General features: G+C 45.7%; 1 protein-coding gene across 2 annotated transcripts in view; it reads left to right on the top strand.

The window, feature by feature from the left end:
- The window catches only part of LOC146869629 (complement C2-like), a 770,906-nt gene that overhangs the window by 364,653 nt on the left and 381,361 nt on the right, over nt 1-24,892 (top strand). For both annotated transcript variants that reach the window (XM_085608924.1, XM_085608934.1), the window contains exons 8-9: nt 4,779-4,922; nt 23,239-23,328. In XM_085608924.1, the coding sequence (XP_085465050.1) occupies nt 4,779-4,922; nt 23,239-23,328 (234 nt within the window). The remainder of the gene's footprint in view (nt 1-4,778; nt 4,923-23,238; nt 23,329-24,892) is intronic.

Below are 24,892 nucleotides of genomic sequence, written 5' to 3'. Positions count from 1 at the left end.
GTTCAGTCACTGGCCTGCCCTCGGTGTGCTTCTGTTACACAAACACTGGCGGTGGTTCAGTCATTGGCCTGCCCTCGGGGTGCTTCTGTTACACAAACACTGGCGGTGGTTCAGTCATTGGCCTGTCCTCGGTGTGCTTCTGTTACACAAACACTGGCGGTGGTTCAGTCATTGGCCTGCCCTCGGGGTGCTTCTGTTACACAAACACTGGTGGTGGTTCAGTCATTGGTCTGTCCTCGGTGTCCTTCTTTTACACAAACACTGGCGGTGGTTCAGTCATTGGCCTGTCCTCTGTGTGCTTCTGTTACACAAACACTGACGGTGTTTCAGTCATTGGCCTGTCCTCGGTGTGCTTCTGTTACACAAACACTGGCGGTGTTCAGTCATTGGCCTGTCCTCTGTGTGCTTCTGTTACACAAACACTGACGGTGGTTCAGTCATTGGCCTGTCCTCGGTGTGCTTCTGTTACACAAACACTGGCGGTGTTCAGTCATTGGCCTGTCCTCTGTGTGCTTCTGTTACACAAACACTGGCGGTGTTCAGTCATTGGCCTGCCCTCGGTGTGCTTCTGTTACACAAACACTGACGGTGGTTCAGTCATTGGCCTGCCCTCGGGGTGCTTCTGTTACACAAACACTGGCGGTGGTTCAGTCATTGGCCTGTCCTCGGTGTGCTTCTGTTACACAAACACTGGCGGTGTTCAGTCACTGGCCTGTCCTCGGTGTGCTTCTGTTACACAAACACTGACGGTGGTTCAGTCATTGGCCTGCCCTCGGGGTGCTTCTGTTACACAAACACTGACGGTGGTTCAGTCATTGGCCTGCCCTCGGGGTGCTTCTGTTACACAAACACTGGCGGTGGTTCAGTCATTGGCCTGTCCTCTGTGTGCTTCTGTTACACAAACACTGACGGTGGTTCAGTTATTGGCCTGTCCTCTGTGTGCTTCTTTTACACAAACACTGGCGGTGGTTCAGTCACTGGCCTGCCCTCGGTGTGCTTCTGTTACACAAACACTGGCGGTGGTTCAGTCACTGGCCTGCCCTCGGTGTGCTTCTGTTACACAAACACTGGCGGTGTTCAGTCATTGGCCTGTCCTCTGTGTGCTTCTGTTACAGAAACACTGGCGGTGGTTCAAGGTGGGCATGTGGGAAGCTGCGCCTCCGCAGGGGTGCCCCCTCCCCTCTCAATATAAAATGATGCAGAGAGTACTGAAGATTTGAGGAGACAGCCACAAGGACAGATTGTTCGAGGTCCTTTGCATAGGACCTCGAGGTGCTTTGCATAGGACCTCTCTCCGACTGCAGATCCAACAGCGTTCTGGGGTATGCGGGAGCCTCGCGCGGCTCGGCAGATACAGCGAGAACATTCATTCTCAAAAGCATTCAGCCAGCACTACACCCATGAGGCTGATCACATGAATGAGGGTATCAGGCAGGGGCCAGACTATTGTACTGGAGAGAGTGGACATGTGTCATGTAATGTGTTTGAGGTACTTGACTTACAGTCTGACTGCAGGGATTACAGGGAGAATTATCTCCATCATTACACACAATATTTATGTACAAATAGTGCAGAATAAAGACACTTTTATTTTTAAATACCTGCGGCTGTGTGTGTCTAGTGTTTCTATGAGCCAGTGTAGGCCCCCAAAAAGGGATTCACAACAGCACGATGGAGAGGGCGAACACGGTCTGGGCATTTATGGTCACCTGATGCACTGTCACAACTCACTACTAGTTTGTAGTTGCCAGACCTTAATTTGGAAAAGAAGGAGTGATGCTGCCTAAAGTTCTGCTCAGAAGCCAGTGCTATTAAATGTCAGCGCGCCGAATACCAAGGCTGTGTGGTCTGGAATCCACCTCATGTCTCTTTACTCTTGCCACTTTATCTCACTCTTGTAGGTTCTTGCTTTCTCCTCTGGGATAGTTTTCCTATCTTTCTCTTCATCCGTCTTTCTACTTTTTGTGTTTTTGCCTCTGTTGAGCGCAGTAAATGTCTCATGCAGAAAATTTGTGCCGGTCCCCCTAAATGAATGCTGGTGGGCCCCATCAACCAACGGCTCAAATTAAGCACTCTTCAGATGTGGGGGACGGTGGCGAGGGCAAGGTCGGCGGAGTGGAGCTGGCGGGTGGGGGTGTAGAGGCTGAGTCGGCTGTTGAGGTACGCTGGTCCGGTGTTGTGGAGTGCCTTGTGTGCGTGGGTGAGGAGTTTGAAGGTTATCCTCTTGTTGACAGGTAGCCAGTGCAGGTCTCTCAGGTGGGGTGTGATGTGGCTGTGGCGAGGGATGTCAAGGATCAGGCGTGCGGAGGCGTTCTGGATGCGTTCAAGCCGTTTCAGGAGTTTGGCCGGGGCTCCTATGTATAGTGCGTTTCCTTAGTCCAGTCTACTGCTGATGAGGGCCTGGGTGATCGTCCTTCTTGTTTCGGTGGGGATCCACTTGAAGATCCTGCGAAGCATGCGGAGTGTGTTGAAGCAGGAGGAGGAGCCGGTGTTGACCTGCTTCGTTATGGAGAGGGTAGAGTCGAGGATGACCCCTAGGTTGCGTGCCTGGTCGGTGGGTGTTGGGGGTGTTCCTAGTGCAGTCGGCCACCAGGAGTCCTCCCAGGCCGAGGGGGTGGATCCGAGGATGAGGACCTCCGTCTTGACCGAGTTCAGCTTCAGTCGGCTGTTCCTCATCCAGTCGGCGACGGCCTTCATTCCTTCGTGGAGGTTGGTTTTGGCGGTGTGGGGGTCCTTGGTGAGGAAGAGGATCACCTGGGTGTCGTCAGCGTAGGAGATGATGTTGAGGTCGTGCCGTCATGCGATGTGGGCGAGCGATGCCATGTAGACGTTGAACAACGTTGGGCTGAGGGATGAGCCTTGGGGTACACTGCAGATGATCTCGGTGGCTTTGGAGCAGAAGGGGGAGGCGGACGCTCTGTGTTCTGCCAGAGAGGAAGGAGGAGGTCCAGTCCAGGGCCTTCTCTTGGATTCCGGCGTCGTAGAGGCGTGTTCGAAGTGTGCGGTGGCAGACCGTGTCGAAGGTGGCTGACAGGTCCAGGAGGATGAGGGCTGCGGTTTATCCGTTGTCTAGCAGGGTCCTGATGTCATCGGTGGCGGTGATGAGGGCAGTTTCAGTGCTGTGGTTGCTGCGGAACCCGGACTCGGATGGGTCCAGGATGCTGTTCTCCTCGAGGAAGCTGGTCAGTTGTTTGTTGACAGCCTTTTCGATGATCTTCACCCAGAACGGTAGCAGGGAGATGGGTCGGAGGTTCTTGGGGTCCTTGGGGTCCGCCTTGGGTTTCTTGAGTAAGGCGTTGATCTCTGCATGCTTCCAGCTCTTCCCGGGAAGGTCGCTGTCTCGAAGGAGATGTTGATGGTTTTCCGGAGGTGGGGTGCCATGGTGCTGCTGGCTTTGTTGAAAATGTGGTGTGGGCAGGGGTCTTCCAGGGATCCGGAGTGGACGGTGTTCATGATCTTGATGGTGTCGTCATCGTTGATGTTGGTCCAGGCGATCAGGCGGTTGGTGCGGGTGGTGGTCATGGGAGCGGGGGTCTCAGTGGTTGCCGGGGTGGTGACGGCGTTGAAGCTGTCGTGGATGTCTGCGATCTTGCGATGGAAGAAGGTGGCCAGCGAGTCGCACAGGTCTTGTGAAGGTGGGATGTCGTTGGTGTTGGAGCTGGGGTTGGAGAGTTCCTTCACGATGTTGAAGAGCTCTTTGCTGTTGTGTGCGTCGTTGTCTAGGTGGTGTCTGCGGGTGGCGTTCTTGTGGGCTGTGTAGCTTTCCGGTGTTCGTTCACGGATCCAGTTTTTTTTCGAGTTTTCAGCAGGTTCACTTGGAGGTCTTTGGTGATCCAGCTGGCTTTCTTGCTAGTGTGGGTGTTGGAGGGCTTCTTGAGAGGGGCGAGGGTGTTGGCGCAGTCGTTGATCGTCTGTCTGAGGTTGCGAGCGGCGGTGTCGGGGTAGGTCGGATCTGCGGGTGGGCTCCGGGCGAGGGTGGTGGAAAGCTGGTCTTCGGTGACTTTGCTCCAGCTGCGGTGCGGCATCTGTTTGGTGGGGTGGTGCGTGGTGGGTTTCTGGAAGGTGAAGTGGGTGCAGCGGTGATCGGTCCAGTGGAGCTCGGTGGTGTAGTTGAAGGAGACGTGGGAGCTTGCGGAGAAGATGGGGTCAAGCGACCCCATCTGATAGTCACCTGATAGTCATTAGTAATGAATCGTGTACTTTTTGTGATTACCTGAGGGCAATGAGTACTGAATCAGTCAATGAGCTGGGTATACTGCCTACACTGTCTAGACATCAGTGGTCACCTGGTGGCTATGTGTAATAAAAAGGACAAGTTGAAGGGTGTACTATCTAGACGTTTATGGTCATCTGATGGCCATTAGTAATAAAATGGATGATAGTGAGGTTGTACAATTTCCACTATGTTGATGTTTGCGGTCACCTGATGGTAGTGAGTCTTGAAATGTATGATAGAGAGGGGAATGTGACCAAGCAGTAAGGTGGTAAAGGGGACCTTGAATTGAATTGAATTAAATAAATAAAAATGGCCCAAGCATGTTTTTTGGAAAATCAACAATTTTAGTTAGATCACAAAAAGCTTTGTGCAGTTATTCCTAGGGCATGTTGTGAATAATGTAGCAGAAAACCAACCAAAATGTACTGCCACTAGTTCATTGTATGCATATCAACTGAGGTACAACAAATGCAGTGTCAGCATTAGTATGAAATAGAATGTAAAAACATATAATATTGAAAGCCTGCTATATACCACCAACAATTGTTTTCTCCTCTTTCAGATCACAAAGGCAAGTCAGGAACCAACATCCCATTAGCCCTGAAAACAGTTTATGACATGATGGTGCTTCAGAAAGAGCGCGTGGAAAGGAACAGGAGGGGCTCCTGGGATGACATCCGGCATGTCATTGTGCTGCTGACCGATGGTAAGGAGGGCACCGCCTCTGGAGGGCTCAGTCTGACCAAGCTGTGCTGTCTTTGAAGTCAGCCATTTTGAAAATTGGTGCATCCCTTTTGTTGTGGGTTTGCCGCGGGCAAAAGTTTATTTACAGATCCAAGTTATGACCTCAGCGGGATCCCATGGCTGTATTCAGTTCTGGGCTCTCACCAATCTAAATAGTAGGCACAAGTGACCATTAACTGCAGGACTAGCTGTTACCTAGTGTAGGCCTGATTACAGGCCAGGTGGCACGAAGTTAATGCAAGCTTTTATGTGAGGATTTTGGTACACCAGATTACTACTGGTTAGGTTTACCAAATGCAGAAGAACCTGACGAGTGACGGGTAAAACCAGGCAGAAAACTCACTAGACTTTGGCCGCAGCAACAGGCAAGTATTATTCTGCTTTCTTTCTAGCAGGAGGAAATATACAATGTATCCCGCTGCTGGAAAATAACATTACCTCCCCTTTCCGCTGGTCCCCGTCCCCCTCCCCCACCCTTGCTCACAGCAGGTGGTCAATGAACGCACTGCACCCGCAAAGAATAGGGATTCCGTGTGGTTTAACCCCTTGAGTGCCCCGCCCTTTCCCCCTCCTGTGCCGGCCCTTTCATTAGCGGGCGGGGTCCATGACGAGATAGTCTCGTCATGGGCACAGCGCAACCGCGCTCCATGACAAGACTATCTCGTCATGGGCACAGAAGGGGTTAATGACCAGAAAAATCAGTCCATCATAGTTATTACCCAAACCATAAGATTGCGCTCGTTAATGGACAGTACTGGGGCAGTTTTATAGGGTAGAAACTGTAAAGTGCATGCCGTGTACCGAAGATTCAGTATGATGCAATCGAAACAAGGGCCTATGTGGAGTAGCAAACAACACCACAGATTGCCAGTACTGATAATTCTTCTAAATATTATTTTCCTGCAGCCTCGAACAAATTCTAAGGCAACTACCAGCATTTTTTTTTGCTTAATTTAAATTTATTTACCCATTTCCACATTTCGGGGTTCCAAATTCTTTCATTGTAAATACCACATAAATTAAATAGCACATATTGTAAAACAACCATATTTAAAAATCACAAAAACACTCTCTCTCTCCAGATTCTTTTCTACTTACATATCACAATCAGACCACATTTATTACCCACACTAAACAACATTCATACTTCAACAATATATCACAGCCCCCCTGACTTAACTGAATTATTCAAGTAAAAGAACATCAGAGGTCACAACCAGACATCACCTATTCAAAACAATAATCCTTCATAGTGCACAAAAAACAAATATCACATCTTTTTTATTTTATGAATCCCAATCATGGTGCACAAGAACAACTATACAAATTAGCCCTAAGTTTGTCTGGTCAACATTAAACAAGGTCGACGCATTTCGAGTCCATCCTCTTTACGAAGCACTCTCCTCAGGACCAAAGTGACTCTATGAGCAGGACATAATCACTTGAAATGAAATGGCACGTGGACAAGCAGTCCCACCATTTGTAAGTCAGAAATCTGTGTACGATGTAAAATTCCAATTGACGACTGTGCCAAACTCCACCAGGCAGCTTTTCAGCTGACGTCTAATGAGACGCGAAGTCAGCGTTTGTACCATCGATACTCGCTATGTTATTTTACAAAGCGGGCGAGGCCCAGGGTACGATCCCTCGCCGGTTCTATTGAATAGAACACCACCCGTTCAAGCAGTCCTTAGTCTCATTCGGTCTACGGGTGTGGTTTGGCACCATTTGACAAACCTCTTTTTGACTAGTATGTGCATGGAAAGTTTCAGGGTGATCTGTCAAGCTGCGACCTAGAAAAAAGGGGGATTCCAAAATGCAAAATCCCCATGCATTTTCCATAGACCTCTTTAAAACTGCTGAACTGAATTACACCAAATTTGGCAGGCAGCTAGATGTTGGTACGCAGATCGTGCTGTTTGTCATTCTGGTGTAAATCCGTTCTGTCATTTTTTTTAAATTAAGGTTTAAAAATAATTGTATATCTAGATTGTTTGGTCAATGAGAGGCTTGAGAGAGTCCGCAGGAGCGCCATTTTAAAATAAGAGTGCCTTGATTAGCCCAGGGAGCTTTTTTTCACTGGGGCCATCTCTTTTCCGTGGGAGTCAGACTCCCACGGGAGCGAACACTCTGATTGGTTGCCAGCAATATGAGAAAAATGTGGAAGTACTATGGTAGTTTCGCACCACTATGTAAACTAGAGATCAAACTAACACACTCATTGGATGATGTCATCAGTGATTCAATTTGATGTCATTAGTGATGTCTAGAATATGTTATGAGTGATGTAATATGAGAGGTTATATGCACGGCATGGAAATGGCGCAAGCTATAGTTAACTATAACTGGTGAATTTCTGTGGATTTTTTTAAGTTAAAAACGTTTATGTTATCACTGATATATTCACCTAACTAGAACATTACTTTAACATTTATTTTTTCAGTGAATTCCTGAAGTTCGTTTTAAAAAAAACAGATCTTTTTATCACACTGAATTATAATGTTACTTTCATCTTGTTTTTTTCAATGAATTTCTAGTTTTTTAAGGTTAAGCAATATTTTATTACCATACACCAAACACCCGCCGCGCATGACCGCAGGCTAGGCCTTGTGGCAAACCCCCCACAGGGCCTTATGTGTTTTTAAAGTGGCCCTCTCCCCGAAGCCTTATTAAACCCATTAGGGCTGAATGGCACTGTGCTAATCAGATGCTTAAAATCTTTGGTAGAATCTTTGGTAGAAAAACAGATGTAGACAGCTGGCTCCTTATATGATATATCAAAATGAGATATATAATGCAACGAGTGGACAGGGGCTTTCTCTAGCAATTCGAAGGTGCTCTTCTAGGGGGAAGTGTGGTCGAGCCTTATGCTTATCAGAGAGGAGTGCAAGACACCAACAAAAACACACAATAGTCAGTAAGTAATACACATGACTCAATAAGGAGATCCCCAAAATTTTATAAAAATAACAGGTATCTTTATATATGTTTAGGGACCATAATCAATTCAATTCGTTGAGGTAATTACGTTTTTCAAAAACTCAACACTTAGTTCAAATTTTAGAAGCTGCAAGGCTATCCTATGGGAGGAAAAGCAGTTGTGACATTTTGGTGCAGTACAGCGACTTATGGGACCAGTCTCCAGAAGTTAAGTTAGGTGATGGGCAAGATTCCAATCAGCACCCGCAGAAGACCACCAGTGGCACTAGGGCGGCCGGGTGCAAAATAGCGTTGGGTTCCCAGTGTTACTCTATGAGGATCAGTCGCAGTGTAAAGAGGCTGCAGGTTTTGACTGAGGGCCAGTTGGGCTGAACCAACAGGGGGACTCGGGCCTCACGATGCACGGGGATGTAGGGACACCTTTGGTCTCTTCTCCATGGCCGAGGGGCAGAGGATGCAGAGGTGTCCTTAGGTGTCTTGTTTCTTACCAGGAGCAGTCACGGTAGAGGGGGCCTGTGTGCAGAGGCTGCAGGTGATGTCGGAAGCAGGTCCACTACTTCTTGGGAGCTCTTGGTTTCTGTGTGAAGTGCTGGCAGGTCTCGGGCTTTGGGGACTCAGCAGCAGCAAAACAAGTCCTCATTTGGTGCATTTGTTGAGGTCAGCAAGGAGGCTGGCAGGGTTGGCAAAAGATCAGTTGGTGGGTCTTCTGTTCCTGCATTTGTGACTCCATCCATCTTCTTCTTCCAGGTTGTTAGGATCTGATTTTCTGGTGCCAGGTTTTCTGCTAAATACTGAAGTTAGGGGTGTTAGGGCAGTGTAGTATAGTAACCGATGGGCTACTGACCCTTTGGGTCATTGTGCCCCGTATATGATCACTTCCTGGGGGAAGTGGGCATAACCCTGTCCCAGAGTTCCTAAGTGTGGCAGCACTCGCCTCTGATGGCAGGCTGGCAGATACCAGTCATCCAATACACCAGGGGCTGTAGGATTTCTGGAGGTGCCTTTAAGGTGCCCCATGGGTGCATATATTAATAAATCCAACCCTGGAATCTGCTTTGGCATATTAATACAAGATGTTTGACACCAAACATTTCTATCTTCAGTGAAACCTTCATGCAGCTGGGTAACTAATTTTCACCAGTGTCTAGCACATGTCTTAAAATGGCTTCCCTGGCCACTTTCACTGGTTTCAGGGAACTGACTAGCACAGGGGCATATCTGCTCATGTAGGTATGCCTTCACATGTAATATTGTGCACCCTGCTTTAGGGCTATCAGGCCTGCTGTAGTGACGTACAAATAATAAATGCACTGTTAGGGGACATGGCACACAGGGATGTGTGTCATGTTGTTTTTTAATTTTTGTCTGCACTACAACACACAGCCTGCAATTGCAGCCTTGTATGTGTTTGATGAGGGTGGCACAATTCGTGCTGCAACCCTTAGGGACCCCCTTTAGTACCTCATGCCCCAGGTACCAGGGTATGGTTACAGAGAGTGCTAGAGGTATTGCCAATTGGGGGAAACAATTGTACTGTTTTGGCACTGAGGACCTGGTTAGCAGGAGCCCAGAGCACTTCCAGTCTACCCTCAGGATTCAAGGGGACTTTATCCCCTAACTTAAAAAGCGCCACGGGGCGCGTTTGCACAGTGGCGAGGGGAGGGGGCGGGGCCTGAGGTGAAATGTGTGCAAACACACCCTGTGGTGCATTTTAAGTTGGGGAATTAATTCCCCTTCAATCCTGAGGGCCCCTGGGGGCAACTAGGCCACCAGGTACCTCCAGTCCTGGAGGTTGCGTTGCAGAAAGGTGGTCCAGGCCACGCCCCTTTTTCACCTCTCTGCAACGCAGCTCTGTGGCGTTTACTGGAGGTACCTAGTGGGCTAGTTGGACCCCAGGGACCGTCAGGATTCAAGGGGTCTTAATCTCCCAATTTAAAACGGCCACAGGGCGTGTTTGCACACGTCACCTCAGCCCCCCCCCTCCCTTCACCACTGTGCAAACGGGCCCCGTAGCGTGTTTTAAGAGGTAGTTTTAATCCCCCTGCCCTATTATGTACTAGGGCCTTACAGAGGAGGTCATGCTAATCACAGGGCTACACCAGAGCATAGTGTTCCCTGGTGTATGTAGTTGTTTTCACTGTATTCTAAGTGCCTTTTAGCATAGCACTGGCTCTAGGCCTGGTTAGTCAGAGTTAGTTACCACCAGTACCCGTCTGAAAAAGTTGTGGACACAGGATGATTTTGCAACAAGGCCTCTTTCTGCTCCTCTGTTGGTTCTTTCTGCACATGTCTTGCTTCTTCCTGCACTTTTCTTCATCTTTGTGGAATTCTGTTGCTTCTTTCTGCATTTCTTTTGCTTCTTTCTGTGCATTTTTTCTTCTTTCTTCACATGTCCTACCTCTGTAGCCATAGTTAGAAACTAGCATTTGAAAAACCTTTGAAATTCGCAGAAAAAAACATAGGTTTCAGGTACGTTATAGTTAGAAATTGGTTAGTTAGTTGGACATTTCACTCATAGAAAACTATAGAAATCCCCCCGTTATGGTTAGTACAGCTAACTATAACTCGCGCCCCGCAATGCACTGCTGATGACGTCACATATTACATCACTCTCCGTGCGCCGACAGTGGCACGCACGCTGCTCCTCGGCCCTTGGTGGTCTTCTCACGAGCTCTCTGTGCACTTGTGCTCTGGTTTGAGGCGCTGCTGGTATCACTCCGTAGACTCAGTGCGGCGTGCACTTCTGCAGGGTTTGTGTCAAAGCCTATGGGTAATGCAGTGCTGCAAAACATATGTAACTACCCTTACCCGTTACCACAGCGCCCCCTTCAGCCTCAGGAGGTGCAGTGCTCCCTGCTCTCCCCTCCGGCTGGCCACCGGTCACGGCTTAGGTTTCCGGGCTTCGCTGCGAGCCCAGTGAGCTGTCAACCCTAGGAGGAGGGGTCCCGCCCACTCCCGGATTGGGTTCCCGTGACTGACAGCGTCTCTGCGGCAACCCCATCCCCGGCTCCCACCACCGGCTCCCGCCCGCCCCGGGGTTATGTGTCCTACCAATTAGCGTGTGTCCCGGCCTTTCTCATGGCCGCGTACAATAATATTATGAAAAAGGGTGGGGGCGCACTCCCAGCGCCGCTGGAAAGCCGAGACAATAGACACCCCAAGTCAAGTACCTGCGCAAGAACTTCACAAAAGTGTTCACATTTTCCTGGCGAGAAGCCAATGCTTGTATTCACTGCCTACCACTCTTATTTGTCCCTCCGTCTGAGGGACAAGATGGCTGCCAACACTTCCTGGTTTGAAGTGTTGGCAACCAATTAGAAATGCAAAAACAACAATTGATGGACAGAATGCAAAACAATGTCATACATGCACCCCAGTACAGAGATCTGGCATGGAGAGCACGGGACCCACATCTAGGCATACCCTTCCCACTCGGGGTGACAAATGTAAAAACAACAATTGATGGACAGAATGTAGAACAATGTCATACATTCACCCCAGTACAGAGATCTGGGTCTAAATCCATCGTTTTTTTGCTCACCATGCCATTCCAGTTTGAACCCAGCCATATGCAAATCAGTGTTGACCCTGTGCCTCATGGGAACAGTCCAGCCCTGGACTGGAAACAAGCATCCTAGGACCGGTTTCGGGGTTTCACCCCTCTTCAGCCACGATAGCTTGATTCCAGTGGCATGGAGAGCACGGGACCCACGTCTGGGCATACCCTTCCCACTCGGGGTGACAAATGCAAAAACGACAATTGATGGACAGAATGCAGAACAATGTCATGCATTCACTCCAGTACCAACCAATTAGAGCCAAGCTCGTGCTCGGAGGGTTAGGCTCCGCCCAGATATCAAAACTTGTTATTTTTGGAATGCCTCAGGAAATACTGAATGGATTTACACCATTTAACAAAAAGGTCTCTTTCTGAACCAAGGGCTACCTTTTTGCCAAATTGGTGTAATTCCGTTCAGCAGTTTGGGCTGTAGCCGTGTCTCACGTTTCCTATGGAAAATAACATGGGGAAAACACGTTTTGGGACCCCCCTTTTTTCTCGACCCCCACTTGGCAAATCACCCCGAAACTTTCAGGATAGGAGCTGACCAGAGCGGGCCATAAGTTTTGAAAATTTCGCGAAGATTCGGCTACTGGCACCAAAGTTATTGGGGAAACAAAAAACGCTTTTCCTATGGAAACTTGGTCCTAACTATAACTATCAACTGGTGACCACCAGTAGATAATATATATATATATATATATATATATATATATATATATTACCTACTGGCGGTCGCCAGTAGGTAGTTATAGTTAGGACCCTCTTTCCATAGGAAAACCGCAACATTCTATTTGGAATAACTTTGGCGCCGGTCGACGAATCCTCGCGAAATTTTCAAAATAGGTGGGGCGCTACGCTCCGCTCCTACCCTGAAAGTCTCGGGGGGATTCGTCAAGCGGGGGCTGAGAAAAAAGGGGGGTCCCAAAACGCGTTTTTCCCATGCATTTTTCCATAGGACCTTTAGACACAGCTACAGCCCGAACGGCTGAACAGAGTTACTTGAAATTTGGCAGACAGGTAGTCTACAGGTCAAGGAAGTGCCTTTTGTAGGTTTGGTGTAAATCTGTTAAGTAGATCCTGAGAAAATTGCATTTAAATCAATATATATATCTGTGGCTGCGCTCCGTGCGCTTACCGTAAGCTTACCGTAAGCGTACGGTGCCGTGCGCGAGCGCGATTCTGATTGGCTGTTAGATCTTAGTAAACATTCGAATCGGTCGAAACCAGGAAGCTGCGTCCGCCATTTTCTCTCTCGCACTCTGAGGGGTGGACGAATAACAATGGAAAAAACATGTAAAGGGGCTGTTTAGACAGCTCCTAACCACCTAGCCTTGATGAAGGTGTCCCCACAGAACCACCAAGGCCAAAAAATCAATTTTTAATTTTTTTGAAAAATCCGCGATTACGCTTACCGTACGCGTACGGTAAAATTAAATAAAAAAAAAAAAAAATATCCACACTCTCCCCACCCCGTGTGCAAATGGTGCCCGACGGGCACCCTTTGTGCATGGCATATGTGTCAACATTTATGGTAATCTAAAAGATTTCCTTTCACAACGAAGCGCATAATATGTCCTCCATGTGCGCACGGTGCGCGAAGTGCATAGTGCGTACATGGCCCATCCAGCGTAACGTGGGCACGCGGTGCGCGTAGCGCACCGCGTGCCCACCGTGCGTGCACGGCACTAACTGCGTAAAGTGGGCGCGCGGTGCGCAAAGCGCACCGCGTGCTCACTGTGCACGCACGGTGCGCGAAGCGCACCGTGCGCGCACGGAACGAACTGCGTTAAGTGGGCGCGCACGCCACGAATGGCGTAAAGTAACTTAGCATTTAAAAAAACGTACAAATTCACTGAAAAAACCATAGGTTTCACACACGTTATAGTTAGGAATTAGCATTTAAAAAACCTTGCAAATTCACTGAAAAAACCATAGGTTTCACACATGTTATAGTTAGCTGGACATTTTACTGATAAAAAACCAATGAAATTCCCCCGTTATAGTTAGTGCAGGCAACTATAACTCACGCAACCGCAATCCTCTGCTGATGACATATGTGTCTTTATGAAAAAAAAATATTTGTAATATATGTATAGCTAAAATTTAATGGAAGAAGACATGGGCAAATAATTGTCTAAATACAGTATTAGCATCAGCAGAGGATTGCGGTCGCGTGAGTTATAGTTGCCTGCACTAACTATAACGGGGGAATTTCATTGGTTTTTTATCAGTAAAATGTCCAGCTAACTATAACATGTGTGAAACCTGTGGTTTTTTCAGTGAATATATATATATATATATATATATATATATATATATATATATATATATATATATTATATTCCCAAAATAGAACAAGTGCCACGTCCAGTGCCGGGGAGAAATCCATTACAACGCGGGCATTGCATCGCAATGCCTTTACATCGCAGTCATTACAACGCAAGTCGTTACAACGACTTGCGCTGGATGGCGCTCTAACCTAAGGAATAGTATGATTTACTATTCCAACATCTTCCCTACTGTACATAGACTGGAGTTTGGATAGTAAATCATACTATTCCTAAGTCCAGAGCCCTCCAGTGCAAGTCGTTGTAACGACTTGCGTTGTAACGAACGCGATGTAAAATATATATACATTTTTAAAATTTAATTTTAGGATGGATGTTTCTGCATTGGTTGATGATGATACAAAGTTTCTCAGTGATTCATTAATGAGGTGCAAAGAAAAAAGTGGGTCCCAAAACTCGTTTTTCCACCAATTGATTTTTCATAGACTTTGTATACAGTTGTAGTGTTCCTTTTTTTCTGGGAAACATATGTTTATTGGGATTTTTTAAGACAGTTTTTACACATGTCTCAACAAATTTGTTCAAAAGTTATTATTTCAAAAAACAGGAGTCATATGGGTGTGTCCACATATAGGCTACCCTCTTCCCCTTCCGTGTCCTCGGAGGAGTCTCTTTCTTCCCCCTCATCCAGCCCTTCCATCCTGTCAGGGCTCCCCTCCCGTTACACGTTCTGGGTGTTCCCAAGCCTGCAGCACTTCTGACCACATCTCTGCTATTAGGCATCACGTTCTCCCCTAGTGTCTTTTTGAATCAGGGCTCACTCTTCAGCCTTAGCCGATATGTCAACGTCATTCGTCCAAGTGTTCACCCCTGGTCCCACCACTGACTACCAAGCCATTGCGATCGGTCTCCTTGCTAGTACTAAAGCCAGGTCCACGAACCGAGAGCCAACTTTGTGTTTATGGCGTCTAGGAAACAGTCACACCAAGCAGCAGAATCGTGAAAAATACAGTAATCTAGGGAGCAGGACCATCCTAGACAACCTCCCTGAGGTCTTCCAGTGAGTGGAATATCTGCATACCCAGGTATTTAATGTTGGGGGAGACCAAGCCAACTCCCTTGGAACAGCCCGTGGCCGCTGGACTCCCAGTGAAATGGGAAACAAGCAGGTATTGGCCTTGTTGACCCGGAGACCAGAAAGTGGTGCAAATTCTCCCAGATGTTGTAAAGCTGTCTCCGCCCCCGTTAGGCTATCTGCCAAGTAGAGTAGGAGATCTTCTGAGTACAGAGAGATGATATGTTCCTGACCCTCCACAACTACACCCGTGCCCACTCCCTCTTGTCGAAAGAGCTCTGCCAGCAGCTCAGTGGCTAAGAAAAAAATAAGGGGGGACAGGGGGGCAACCCTGCCTGGTATCTCTGTAGACATTGTATTGTGAGGAGAAGGTAGTTCCAGTTCTGACGCGTGCAGGAGGAGTATAATAGAGCAGTTTAACCCAATTGATCTAGCTCTTTCCCAATCCAATCCGAATCATTACTTAAAATAGGAAATCCCACCACACCGAATCAAAGGCCTTTTCAAGGTATACTGACATTAGTGTGGCCCCTAATTGAAACTATGCCACAATATGAGAGAGGACATGGTATAGTCTTCGTATATTAAGGGAGGGGCTGCGGGAGGGGATGAAGCCATTCTGGTTTTCATTTATAAATACAGGCATGTGGCAGGAGGGCCAGAACTGTGCTAAGAAGTTTGAAATCCATGTTGAGCATGGACAGGGGATGGCATGCTGTGGTGTGAGCACCCTTAGTCCTAGTCTTGGGTAGCGGGATTACGACTGCATCACATTTGGATGCAGGTAATATTCCATGTTTTAAAGAGTCGGCATTTAGCTAATCCAGTTTAGGGGCCAGAGTTTCTGCTAATGCAGGATAAAACTCAGCGGGCTGACCGTCAGGACCTGCGGTCTACCCCAATGACATTTCCTTAATGGCAAAGTGAATCTCTTGCACCATCACTGGGCTTCCCAAAGCTTCCAGAGATTTGCGGGTGAGTTCTCTCAGCAGAAGATGCTGCAGAAAGGCAGCCTGTATCTCTGGTGATTAAGCTTCTGGGTGTTTGTATAACGTCTTGTAATATTCTCGGAATGTGATGTTAATGGCCTTGGGGGTGTAAACTGTTACACCGGCCACCATTTGAATTTGTGTAATAGGAGCTCTGCGGTACTCTGGGTGGTTGAGATAGGCCAGCTGCCTCCCTGGTCATCCCTCTTCATTGTGCACCCTAGCAATGTAGTTCTTATAGTCATGACAGCGTAGATGTTCTAACACATCATTATATTGTTCCAGAGCCTCCCAGATGCTTCACCCTCATCTAGGCACAGTGCAATGTCCAGCTCATGTAACCTGTCATCCAAAGCCTGCAGTTCCCCAACCAATGCCTTCCTGACTCCCACTGATTGACTCAGACAGTGCCCCCTAACTTCCACTTCATAGGCCTCCCATTCAACCAAATCCATGGAGGGAGAACCCTCGTTTAGGCGAAAGTAGTGGGCAATAATTTCCCCCAGGGAATCTCGGTAGCAAGCATCTTCTAGGAATAGTGGGTTCTCCGGGTGTTCCTCTACCGGCCAGAAGTCCGGCAACTCGGAACTACGGCCTGATAGGGTGCACCCCAGGTACTCAGTGGGTGTCACGTATTGACTAAGCCTATTTGAGCAAACACATTTGTCTAATTGTGTGTGAAGTTGGCAGATATAAGAGTAGTAGGAGTAATCCTTGATTGTTCTGTGTTGAGTTCTCCAGAGGTCAGAGAGTTCCCACCGATCTAACTAATCTTTAAAGCCCTCTGCTGTCTTGTGTGCCAATGCCCCGGGTATCCGAGGCGTGGAGCGGTCTAGCAACTCAGTCGTGTTGTTCAAATGGATTTAAATGAAAATTTGCAGGAATAGAGATATAGATGTAATATTATTTAGTAGTTGTACAGTTATACAGCACTACAACTTAGTGATATATTGGGCCGTGGTATACCACAGTAATTTTGAGTATTGCCACGGTACTTGCCAAACACAAAGCAGTATAGGATTGGCTAATGACTGCCTTTCTAAAAGTAGTAAGCAGCTCTGTTAATTAGCCCATACTTAGTCTGCATTGTGGGTTTTATGGTTTAATATATTATACTACTGTTTAATGAGAGCATAGGAAGGCTTGAGGCACATTAGGTAAGTGTATAAAGGTAGATAAAAGTAGTTTTACTATGTTATAAGTTTTGCAAAGTCATGTGGTACTTAAAAACACATTTTCTAATTAAATTTGTAAAGAAAATTAAAAATACACTCCACTACATTTCACAAATATAATATACTACAGTGTGTTCTTTATGATGTAAAAAATGTTTTTCCAATTACGGAGTACTGTGGAACTGCCTAGAAAGTACTGCAAAAAAGAAAAGAAATACACTCCTACACTAAATTCACAAATATCTTGCACTATAGTGTATTTGCTATTTTTTACGTATTTACTTATTTTTATTATTTTTTTGACTCCTGCAGTACTTTCAAGGTACTAGTGCAGTATTCTGTAAACGTTAAAAAAAAAGTTATAAAACGAGTTTTCCCTGCCTTTACAGATTTACCTGAAATATTAATTTCTCCATATGCACTTATAATACAGCAGTACCCTAAATTTCTACTCAAAAGCCAGAACGCAGTAATGCTCCCCATGCCATGGGAGGCTTCTCCCATGGCAGAGGGAGAATTAGAATTGTTTTACTGTTCCATATCACCAGGTAAATGACTACATGTTCGCCCATCTAAACTCTGGAGTTAGTGCCATCGGAGAAGTTTGGCCACGGCAGAGACAGAGTAGTCTCTGCCATGGCCAAACTTATGGTCCGCCTGCAATTAAATTTGGTGGGCAGACCCCTATATCGTCAGGAAGGGAACTCCGTCGATGTTGCGACATTGTACCCTCTCCACCAGTATACAAATCAGGCCCTAAGTGTGGTTTAAACATCATGGCTGCCTTTTAATTTTGTAAAGGCGGTCATTAGCCAATTAAATACTGATTTGTTGCCGGCGTGGACAGCTGTATACTGTGAATGTACCGTGGTATACCACGGACCATATATCACTAACCTTTTTTGTGTTATAAGTTTAGCACTACTGCACCAATTTAGCTCTACCACCAAAAAGGACCCTTTACACCCCATAATCTATATTCCAGCAAAAGTACATAGACATCCGTTCAGACATTTTCTCTTTAGGTCTGTTTAAACTACACTCAACACTATGCGCTACTCAACTCCACTGTATGACAGGCCACTCCGCTCTACAACAGTCCACTCCACTCTAGAGACTCCACGGCACTCCAGTCTACGACACACCACTCCACTCTAACGCATGCCACTCCACTCTACAACATGCCACTCCACTCTACAACATGCCACTCCACTCTACAACACACTGCTCCACTCTACGCTATTACTATCTATGTCAACCAAGTCTTAAACACTTCACTCTACTGTACACCACTCCACTCTACGCTATTACACACTACGCCATTACACTCAACGTTATTCCATTCTATGCTCTACGCCACTCTACTCTGTCACTACACTCTGTGCCACTAAACTCTACACTATTCCATTCTAAGCCACTCCATTCTATGCTATTCCACTCAACGCCACTCCACATTATGCAATTCCGCTCTACATCTCTGAAATCTATGCCACTCCAGTGTATGCTATTTATCTGTATGTTACTCCTGTATACTCCATGTCTTTGCACTCTACACCACTCCACTCTATACCACTCCAATCTATGTTACTCCACTCTATGCCACAGCACTCTACGCCATTCTACTTTACGCAATTCCACTCTACACTGTTTGACTCTACTCCACTCCACTCTATGCTACACTATTTTACGCCACTCCACTCCAATCCACTCCAATCTATGGTATTCCACTCTATGCCACTCTGCTCTATGGTGTTCCACTCTACTCCACACCTCTTCACTCCACGCCACTCCACTACACTGTTCGCCACTCCACTCCAAACTGTTCCGTTGTACACCACTCTATTGTACACCACTCTACATCACTACTCTCTATTCCATTTCACTAAAAGCAGTTCCATTGTACGCTATTCTCCTGTACGCTATTCCACTCTATGCCACTATACTCTATGCCACTTGACTGTATGCCACTCCACTGTACGCTATTCCACTTCAGCCTCGGATGCGGCAGGTAAGAGCAGTGGGGCCTGGGAGAGGGGGGAGTGGTCGGGTTTCGAGAGACGACCACAAGGGAAAATTAAATAAATAATAAATTTTCCCTTGTGTTCGTCTCTTGAAATGCTGCCCAGCCGGCCCCACTGCCCCAACGCTCTTACCTGCAGGGGCCGCAGCTGTTCCACTGTATGCCACTATGCTCTACGGCACTCTACTCTAACTGTCTCCATTCTAAGCCACTACCGTCTAGGCCACTCCACTCCACCGTACGACACTACACTCTAAGATAGTCTCCTCCACTGTACTCTGTGACACTCCACTTAACAACACTTCACTTGATGACGCTCCAGTCTACAATTTTAAATACTTTTTTTTATTAAAAAAACAAATAACTCATTGAAATTCAGTGAAAACACCAAAGGCTAATCCTTAGTGGTAATTAGGAAAACTGTATTTATTCTTTCTATACAAACAAAGCTTAAACTACACAAATATTAGAAATTCTAAAGATATAGTTATACCCTAAATTCATAATTTATCCACCACCTTTCAAATTACTATAACTTTATTTATTCTTGCTATACATACCAAACTTAAACTGCACAGACATTAGACATTTTAAATATTATTATTCATTAAATTGAGATTTTACGCATCACCTTCAAATTACTATAAATCGCACACCTTCATACACAGTGGGCTGTACAACTTCGGTATTCACAAAGGTCATCTATGCCATGCTACTCTACCGTACTGTGTGCTATTTCAATTTATGCCACTCTGCTGTACACTATTCCACTATATGCCACTCCACTCTACGCCACTTCCCTGAACACCACACCACTCCACTCTACGTTATTCCTCTGTATGCCTGTACACTCTAACCTACTCCATTCTACGCCACCCCACTGAATGCTGTTCCACTCTACGCCACTCCACTCTGTGCCACTCTACTCTCTGCCATTCTCTCTAGGCTATTCCACTCTATGCTGTTCCACTGTATGTAATTTCACTTTACGCCACTCCAGTGTGCGCTATGCCACTCTATGCCACTCTGCTGTACACTATTCCACTGTACAGCGCTCCACTCTACACCACTCCAATCTACGCTACTCCCCACCACTCCACACTGTGCTATTCCAATATATGCCACTCCGCTCTACCTAACCACACTCCGCGTCACTCCACTGTACTCCGTTCAGCCAACTACAGTTTATGTCCCTTCACTCTACCACACTATACTCCACTCTATAGCACTCCACTGTGCATTAATGTACTCTTGTCAATGCGAGTCTACAGCACTCTACTCTATGCCAGTGTACTACACTCTGCTCTAGGCTGTGACACTCTACGCAACTCCCTCTATGCAGCTCCACCCCACTTTGCTGTATTATACTCTGCTCCACTGTACTCCAATACTGCACTCTACGCCATTCGAGTTTACACTACTCTGTGCCATTCCACTCTATGACAGTCTATGTCACTCCACTCTGCCATACTGTACCATACTCTGCTCTACTCCACTACTACACTGTAGTACACTCTACAACACTTCCCAACACTCTGAAACATGCCAGGCCACTCCACTTTACGACACGCCACTCCTCTCTGGGGATAGGATGTGGCCTAATGGCTAGGGCGGTCAACCTCGAAGCTGGGGAACTGGGTTTGAGTCTCGGCTGGGACGCTCAATATCCTGTGATTCTGGGAAAATCACGTAATTTCCCCGTGCCTAACAAAAAAACTGAATGTGTCCGTCTGTAACACAACTGGTGGTCATGTAAACTGCTCCGATACCTTCAGGTCTAGTTTGCGCTTTGTAAAACTCTAAAAAAAAAAAATACTCTGCTCCACTGTATACTACGCTACTCCATTCTACACCAGTCCACTCTACTCCACTCCACGCTACTCTACTCTAAAGCATGCTTTTTATGATTTGGTGAAAATTATTTCAGTTGTTAGGGAGAAATTATGCTTAAAAATGTATAGATATCTGGTAATGCGGTACTACTGAGGGTGTACAGAGAGAGTACCGAGGAAAAACTAGAAATGAAGCACTCTGATAGCCCATGTGCTGCGGGGGTGGTTGGGATAGATAGGTGTGGTAATAAAATGTTACTTCACGTTAAAAAACTCCTTGAATTTCATGAAAAAAACAAGGGTTATAGCGATGTTTTAGTTAGGCATGGTAATACCTTACTTTACATTTAAAAAAAATCTTAGGAATTACTTAAAAAAAGGTTAAAGTGAGGCTGTAGTTAGGTGAAAATGTCAGTTAAAAAAGTACCATTTTAAACTAAAAAAAAAAGAAAATCAATGAAAATCACCCGTTATGGTTAACTGAAGTAACTACTGCTTGCACACTTTCTATGCACAGTGATGCCATTAATGATGAAATTTCAGATGTCATGACAGTGGAACATGTCATGAGTGATGCCGTAAGTGAGGTCGTACGTAGTGTATGGCAAGTGTGTATTTGTTGCTACACAGATGCTATAATGGGCCGGTGACATCAGACAGAAAGATGTCTTACTTGCCAATGCCACGGATTCTTCATGTGTGAATGGACCCTTAGATGTCAGCTGCTAAACACCAGGGTGTTCTTAGATTTTAGCGGTTAATGAAGCAGCCGTAAATTAGAAAAATGGGAAACATAAAAGTCATGGAGCTCATTTTTACTGTCACCAACTGCTGGTCAGGTCTAAACAGAAGGGCAACCTTTAAAAACACAATCATCACTATTGTAGGTCCATACCCATAGCATTGATAAATTGGTGGAACATTATGATGCAGAAGGTAGCCCAATGCAGACCAACAGGCAGACCTGACTAATGGATAACAGAGGCAGTGATGTAATGACATGTCCAAGGGATGCTGGGCATCTACAGTTGTGAAAAGTGACAGATAGCCACATGTTTCCATCAAAGGATAGCACTTTTAGTTGTATGGGCCATGTCTTTGCATCTTTGAATCTTGCCAAAGTTGTGATTTAGATGCTAGACAGTTCCACACTGGGGCTGTTGGGTAGCTGTGTGGAATAGCCTTCTCACATTGGTAGTTAAGGTTACAAGAGCCAGCACACTATTTAGATCATATTGAGGTTGGCGGTTGCGATTTGGCCATACTTACTATTTACTCATGCCTTGGGCCACATTGTTCTGGCATGTTAGGAGGTGGTGCTTAGTCGTGCCAAATTTGCCCCATGCAGAGTTACAGTACAAATTGAAGTTGTCTCCCGACCAATTGGAACAAAGGTTGAGGAGACCAGCCTTAAACATTCAGCCTTTCAGCATTCCATATTTGGTGCACTCTGGTTAATGGGTTAAAAATGTGTAAGTGGATTTCAAAATCAGTGACATTTCCAAATAATATTTAAATACCATGTCAGCCTTGAAAATTGGTTTTCATTAGGAACATCTAAAAGAATCACTGAAGTCACATAGTGCTTGCCTATTTCCAGTATCTTTAGCCATTTTGAGTCATTGAGTAAAAAAACAAGTCCAGTGCGCATGTGCCACTGCTGTATATGGCTGTCATTATTCATAATTCATCAGGAAGAAAAGAAGTTCAGTAAATTGTGCAGATTATCACATAAGACCCTTGCTGCACGTTCAGTTTTCGATAACATTGTGAGACAACAATTAAAAATGGAAGCAGCACAGTAGCAGAACCAATGCTACAGACACTTAACGGGACAGGCCTTGCCATACTGTCAGGTAACAAACAGAAATACAGAAAGGTTTTTCACCTCTATCTCTCCGTGGAGGTGGGTTCTTATGTACCCCCCCCCCCCACCTTACCAAAGAGTGAGGGGAGAAAAACCTAGTGCTTTGAACATATGTAGAGAGGCAAGAATTAATTCCCCTCTTCCTTTCCCAAGGGTAGGAGTTGGAGTTTCTTGCCTCACGCCTTTCCAAGGATTGTTGATCCCCATCTCCCTAATATAAAATGTGGGAAAGTGGGACTTTATCATCTTTAAAAATTAGGTTTACTATCTAGGTTCTACAAAATGAGCTGGAACATGGTGTGTTTAGTGAATCACCCTGAGGATCAGCTGCTTTGAGTGCCCCGCATTATTAACCCTGAGGAGAGAGCCTGCCCTAAATCCCGAAGTAAACTGTGCAAAGTGCTGCATATGTCTACTCTTTAATTAGGATACTAGTGCTAGAAAGGCTCAGCACCCACTCCGTGATCTCTGCCACTAAAAGGACTCATTGTAGAGGGGGTTCTTCATCTAACACTGTGTCACTTTTGCAGGTAAAACGAACATGGGAGGGCGGCCAAAAGATTACATTGAGAAGATAACCGGATTTCTAAAAATTGAACCCTCTAGAAAGGATTACCTAGGTGAGTTTTCTTTCCTTCTTTGAATCATCTAACATGTGGCCACTCATTGGAAATGTTCTTCTCAAGCATGTCACGCATTCTTTGTGCTTCTTGTTACTCTGCAGTAGAGTTCCAGCTTTTGTGGCAGATGGTGTGTGGTTATCACTCCATGGAAAAGAAGGTTCATAGCTCTCATCTGTGAGATATTGGAAGATGAGGTCAGTCTGTATTGTGGTTAATTCAAACACACAAAATTAATAAATATTACAAGCACAGACGGAAGACAGTAGTAAAGTAAAATCTCCCCCTGGCAAATCAATGTTCTACCCTACAAGACCTTAGCTAAACATATCAGCTCAATCAACCATCAAACATACTTCACAACTTAAATATTTTTTTTTTGTTTTTTTAATAATGCAAAGATAGATTCAATAAATTCGACAATACTATACATTATGTGTAACAAGTACATCATATAGAGAGAAAAACAAAAAAGAAACACAAAAGAATAATGCATTCATAATTTTTCTATCCAATGTGCCCCCCTCCACCCTTACCTCCCTGCCCCCCCCCGCCCCATCTGGGGGTTGGTCACCCTCTGGTAGCTTTCCAGATTCAAGTATAAGTTTTATGAGAAACTTATAATCATTCACTCATTATTCGCCAACCATCAAGTCACTGACGCCCAGATTTCTCGACCTTTACTTCGGGAGTGCGGTCTCCTCCTTGCATAGATAGCTTTTTCAAGATTATAGTTCGCAAGTAACTGGGAGAGCCATTGTTGAAACCCTAGTGGATTAGGATCTAATCAGGCCGATGCTAAACATAGATGCACTATTGCAATGCCAATAAACACTAATTTTTCTCCGGGATTCTCCTGTAAGTCCTGATGTACCCCAAGTCCAATTAACATTGGGGAAAGGGAACAGGCAATAACCAGGGCTTCGTTAGAAAAGCTTGTATTTTCTCGTTTTAAATAGTCCAAAGCATCACAAGTGGCAAAGATATGGCTACGGTCTGCTTGATATAAAGCGCAGCGCGGACAACCGGTCCCTCTCCCCGTTCCCCATTTAGCAATTTTTTTAGGGGTATATTAAGCGAAAAGCACGATTTATAATATTGAGCCTGAAGTCGGGCTGGTACTAAAATATTCAGTGCTAAGTTAGCTGAATGCAAAAATAGATCTTCTGAGACGCCCATCACTGCCTTCCATTTCACAGTTCGATTTTCCATAATCAGTTAAAAAAATTATAAACAACACCAAAAGATAAATCTCTATTCTTTCTAAGTTTATCTATAATTTCATTTCCTTTCTCAGTCAAAAAGTCTTGGATTTGTAAAAACTTGAAACAGTCTCTTCTATCAAGCCCATACCATTCTCTAAGGTTTTCAAATGAGACCAGCCCTCTTGAGGAAAAAAAGCCTCAAGTTTAGTCAACCCTTCTACACTCCATCTTTCTATAATAGAGCCTTTAAAAATCTCCGGCAAGTTGGGGTTGTCGCTGAGTGGCGTGTATAAGTTCAAATGGCTCAGCCCAGTAAGTTTCTGAATAAATTTCATGACCTTGTATCCGCCTTGTAGCGT

The sequence above is a fragment of the Triturus cristatus genome, chromosome 1_1 (assembly GCF_964204655.1).
Source record: "Triturus cristatus chromosome 1_1, aTriCri1.1, whole genome shotgun sequence".
Lineage (NCBI taxonomy): Eukaryota > Metazoa > Chordata > Amphibia > Caudata > Salamandridae > Triturus > Triturus cristatus.
Note: the sequence above shows the minus strand (reverse complement) of the source record. Positions and strands in the feature narration are given on the sequence as shown.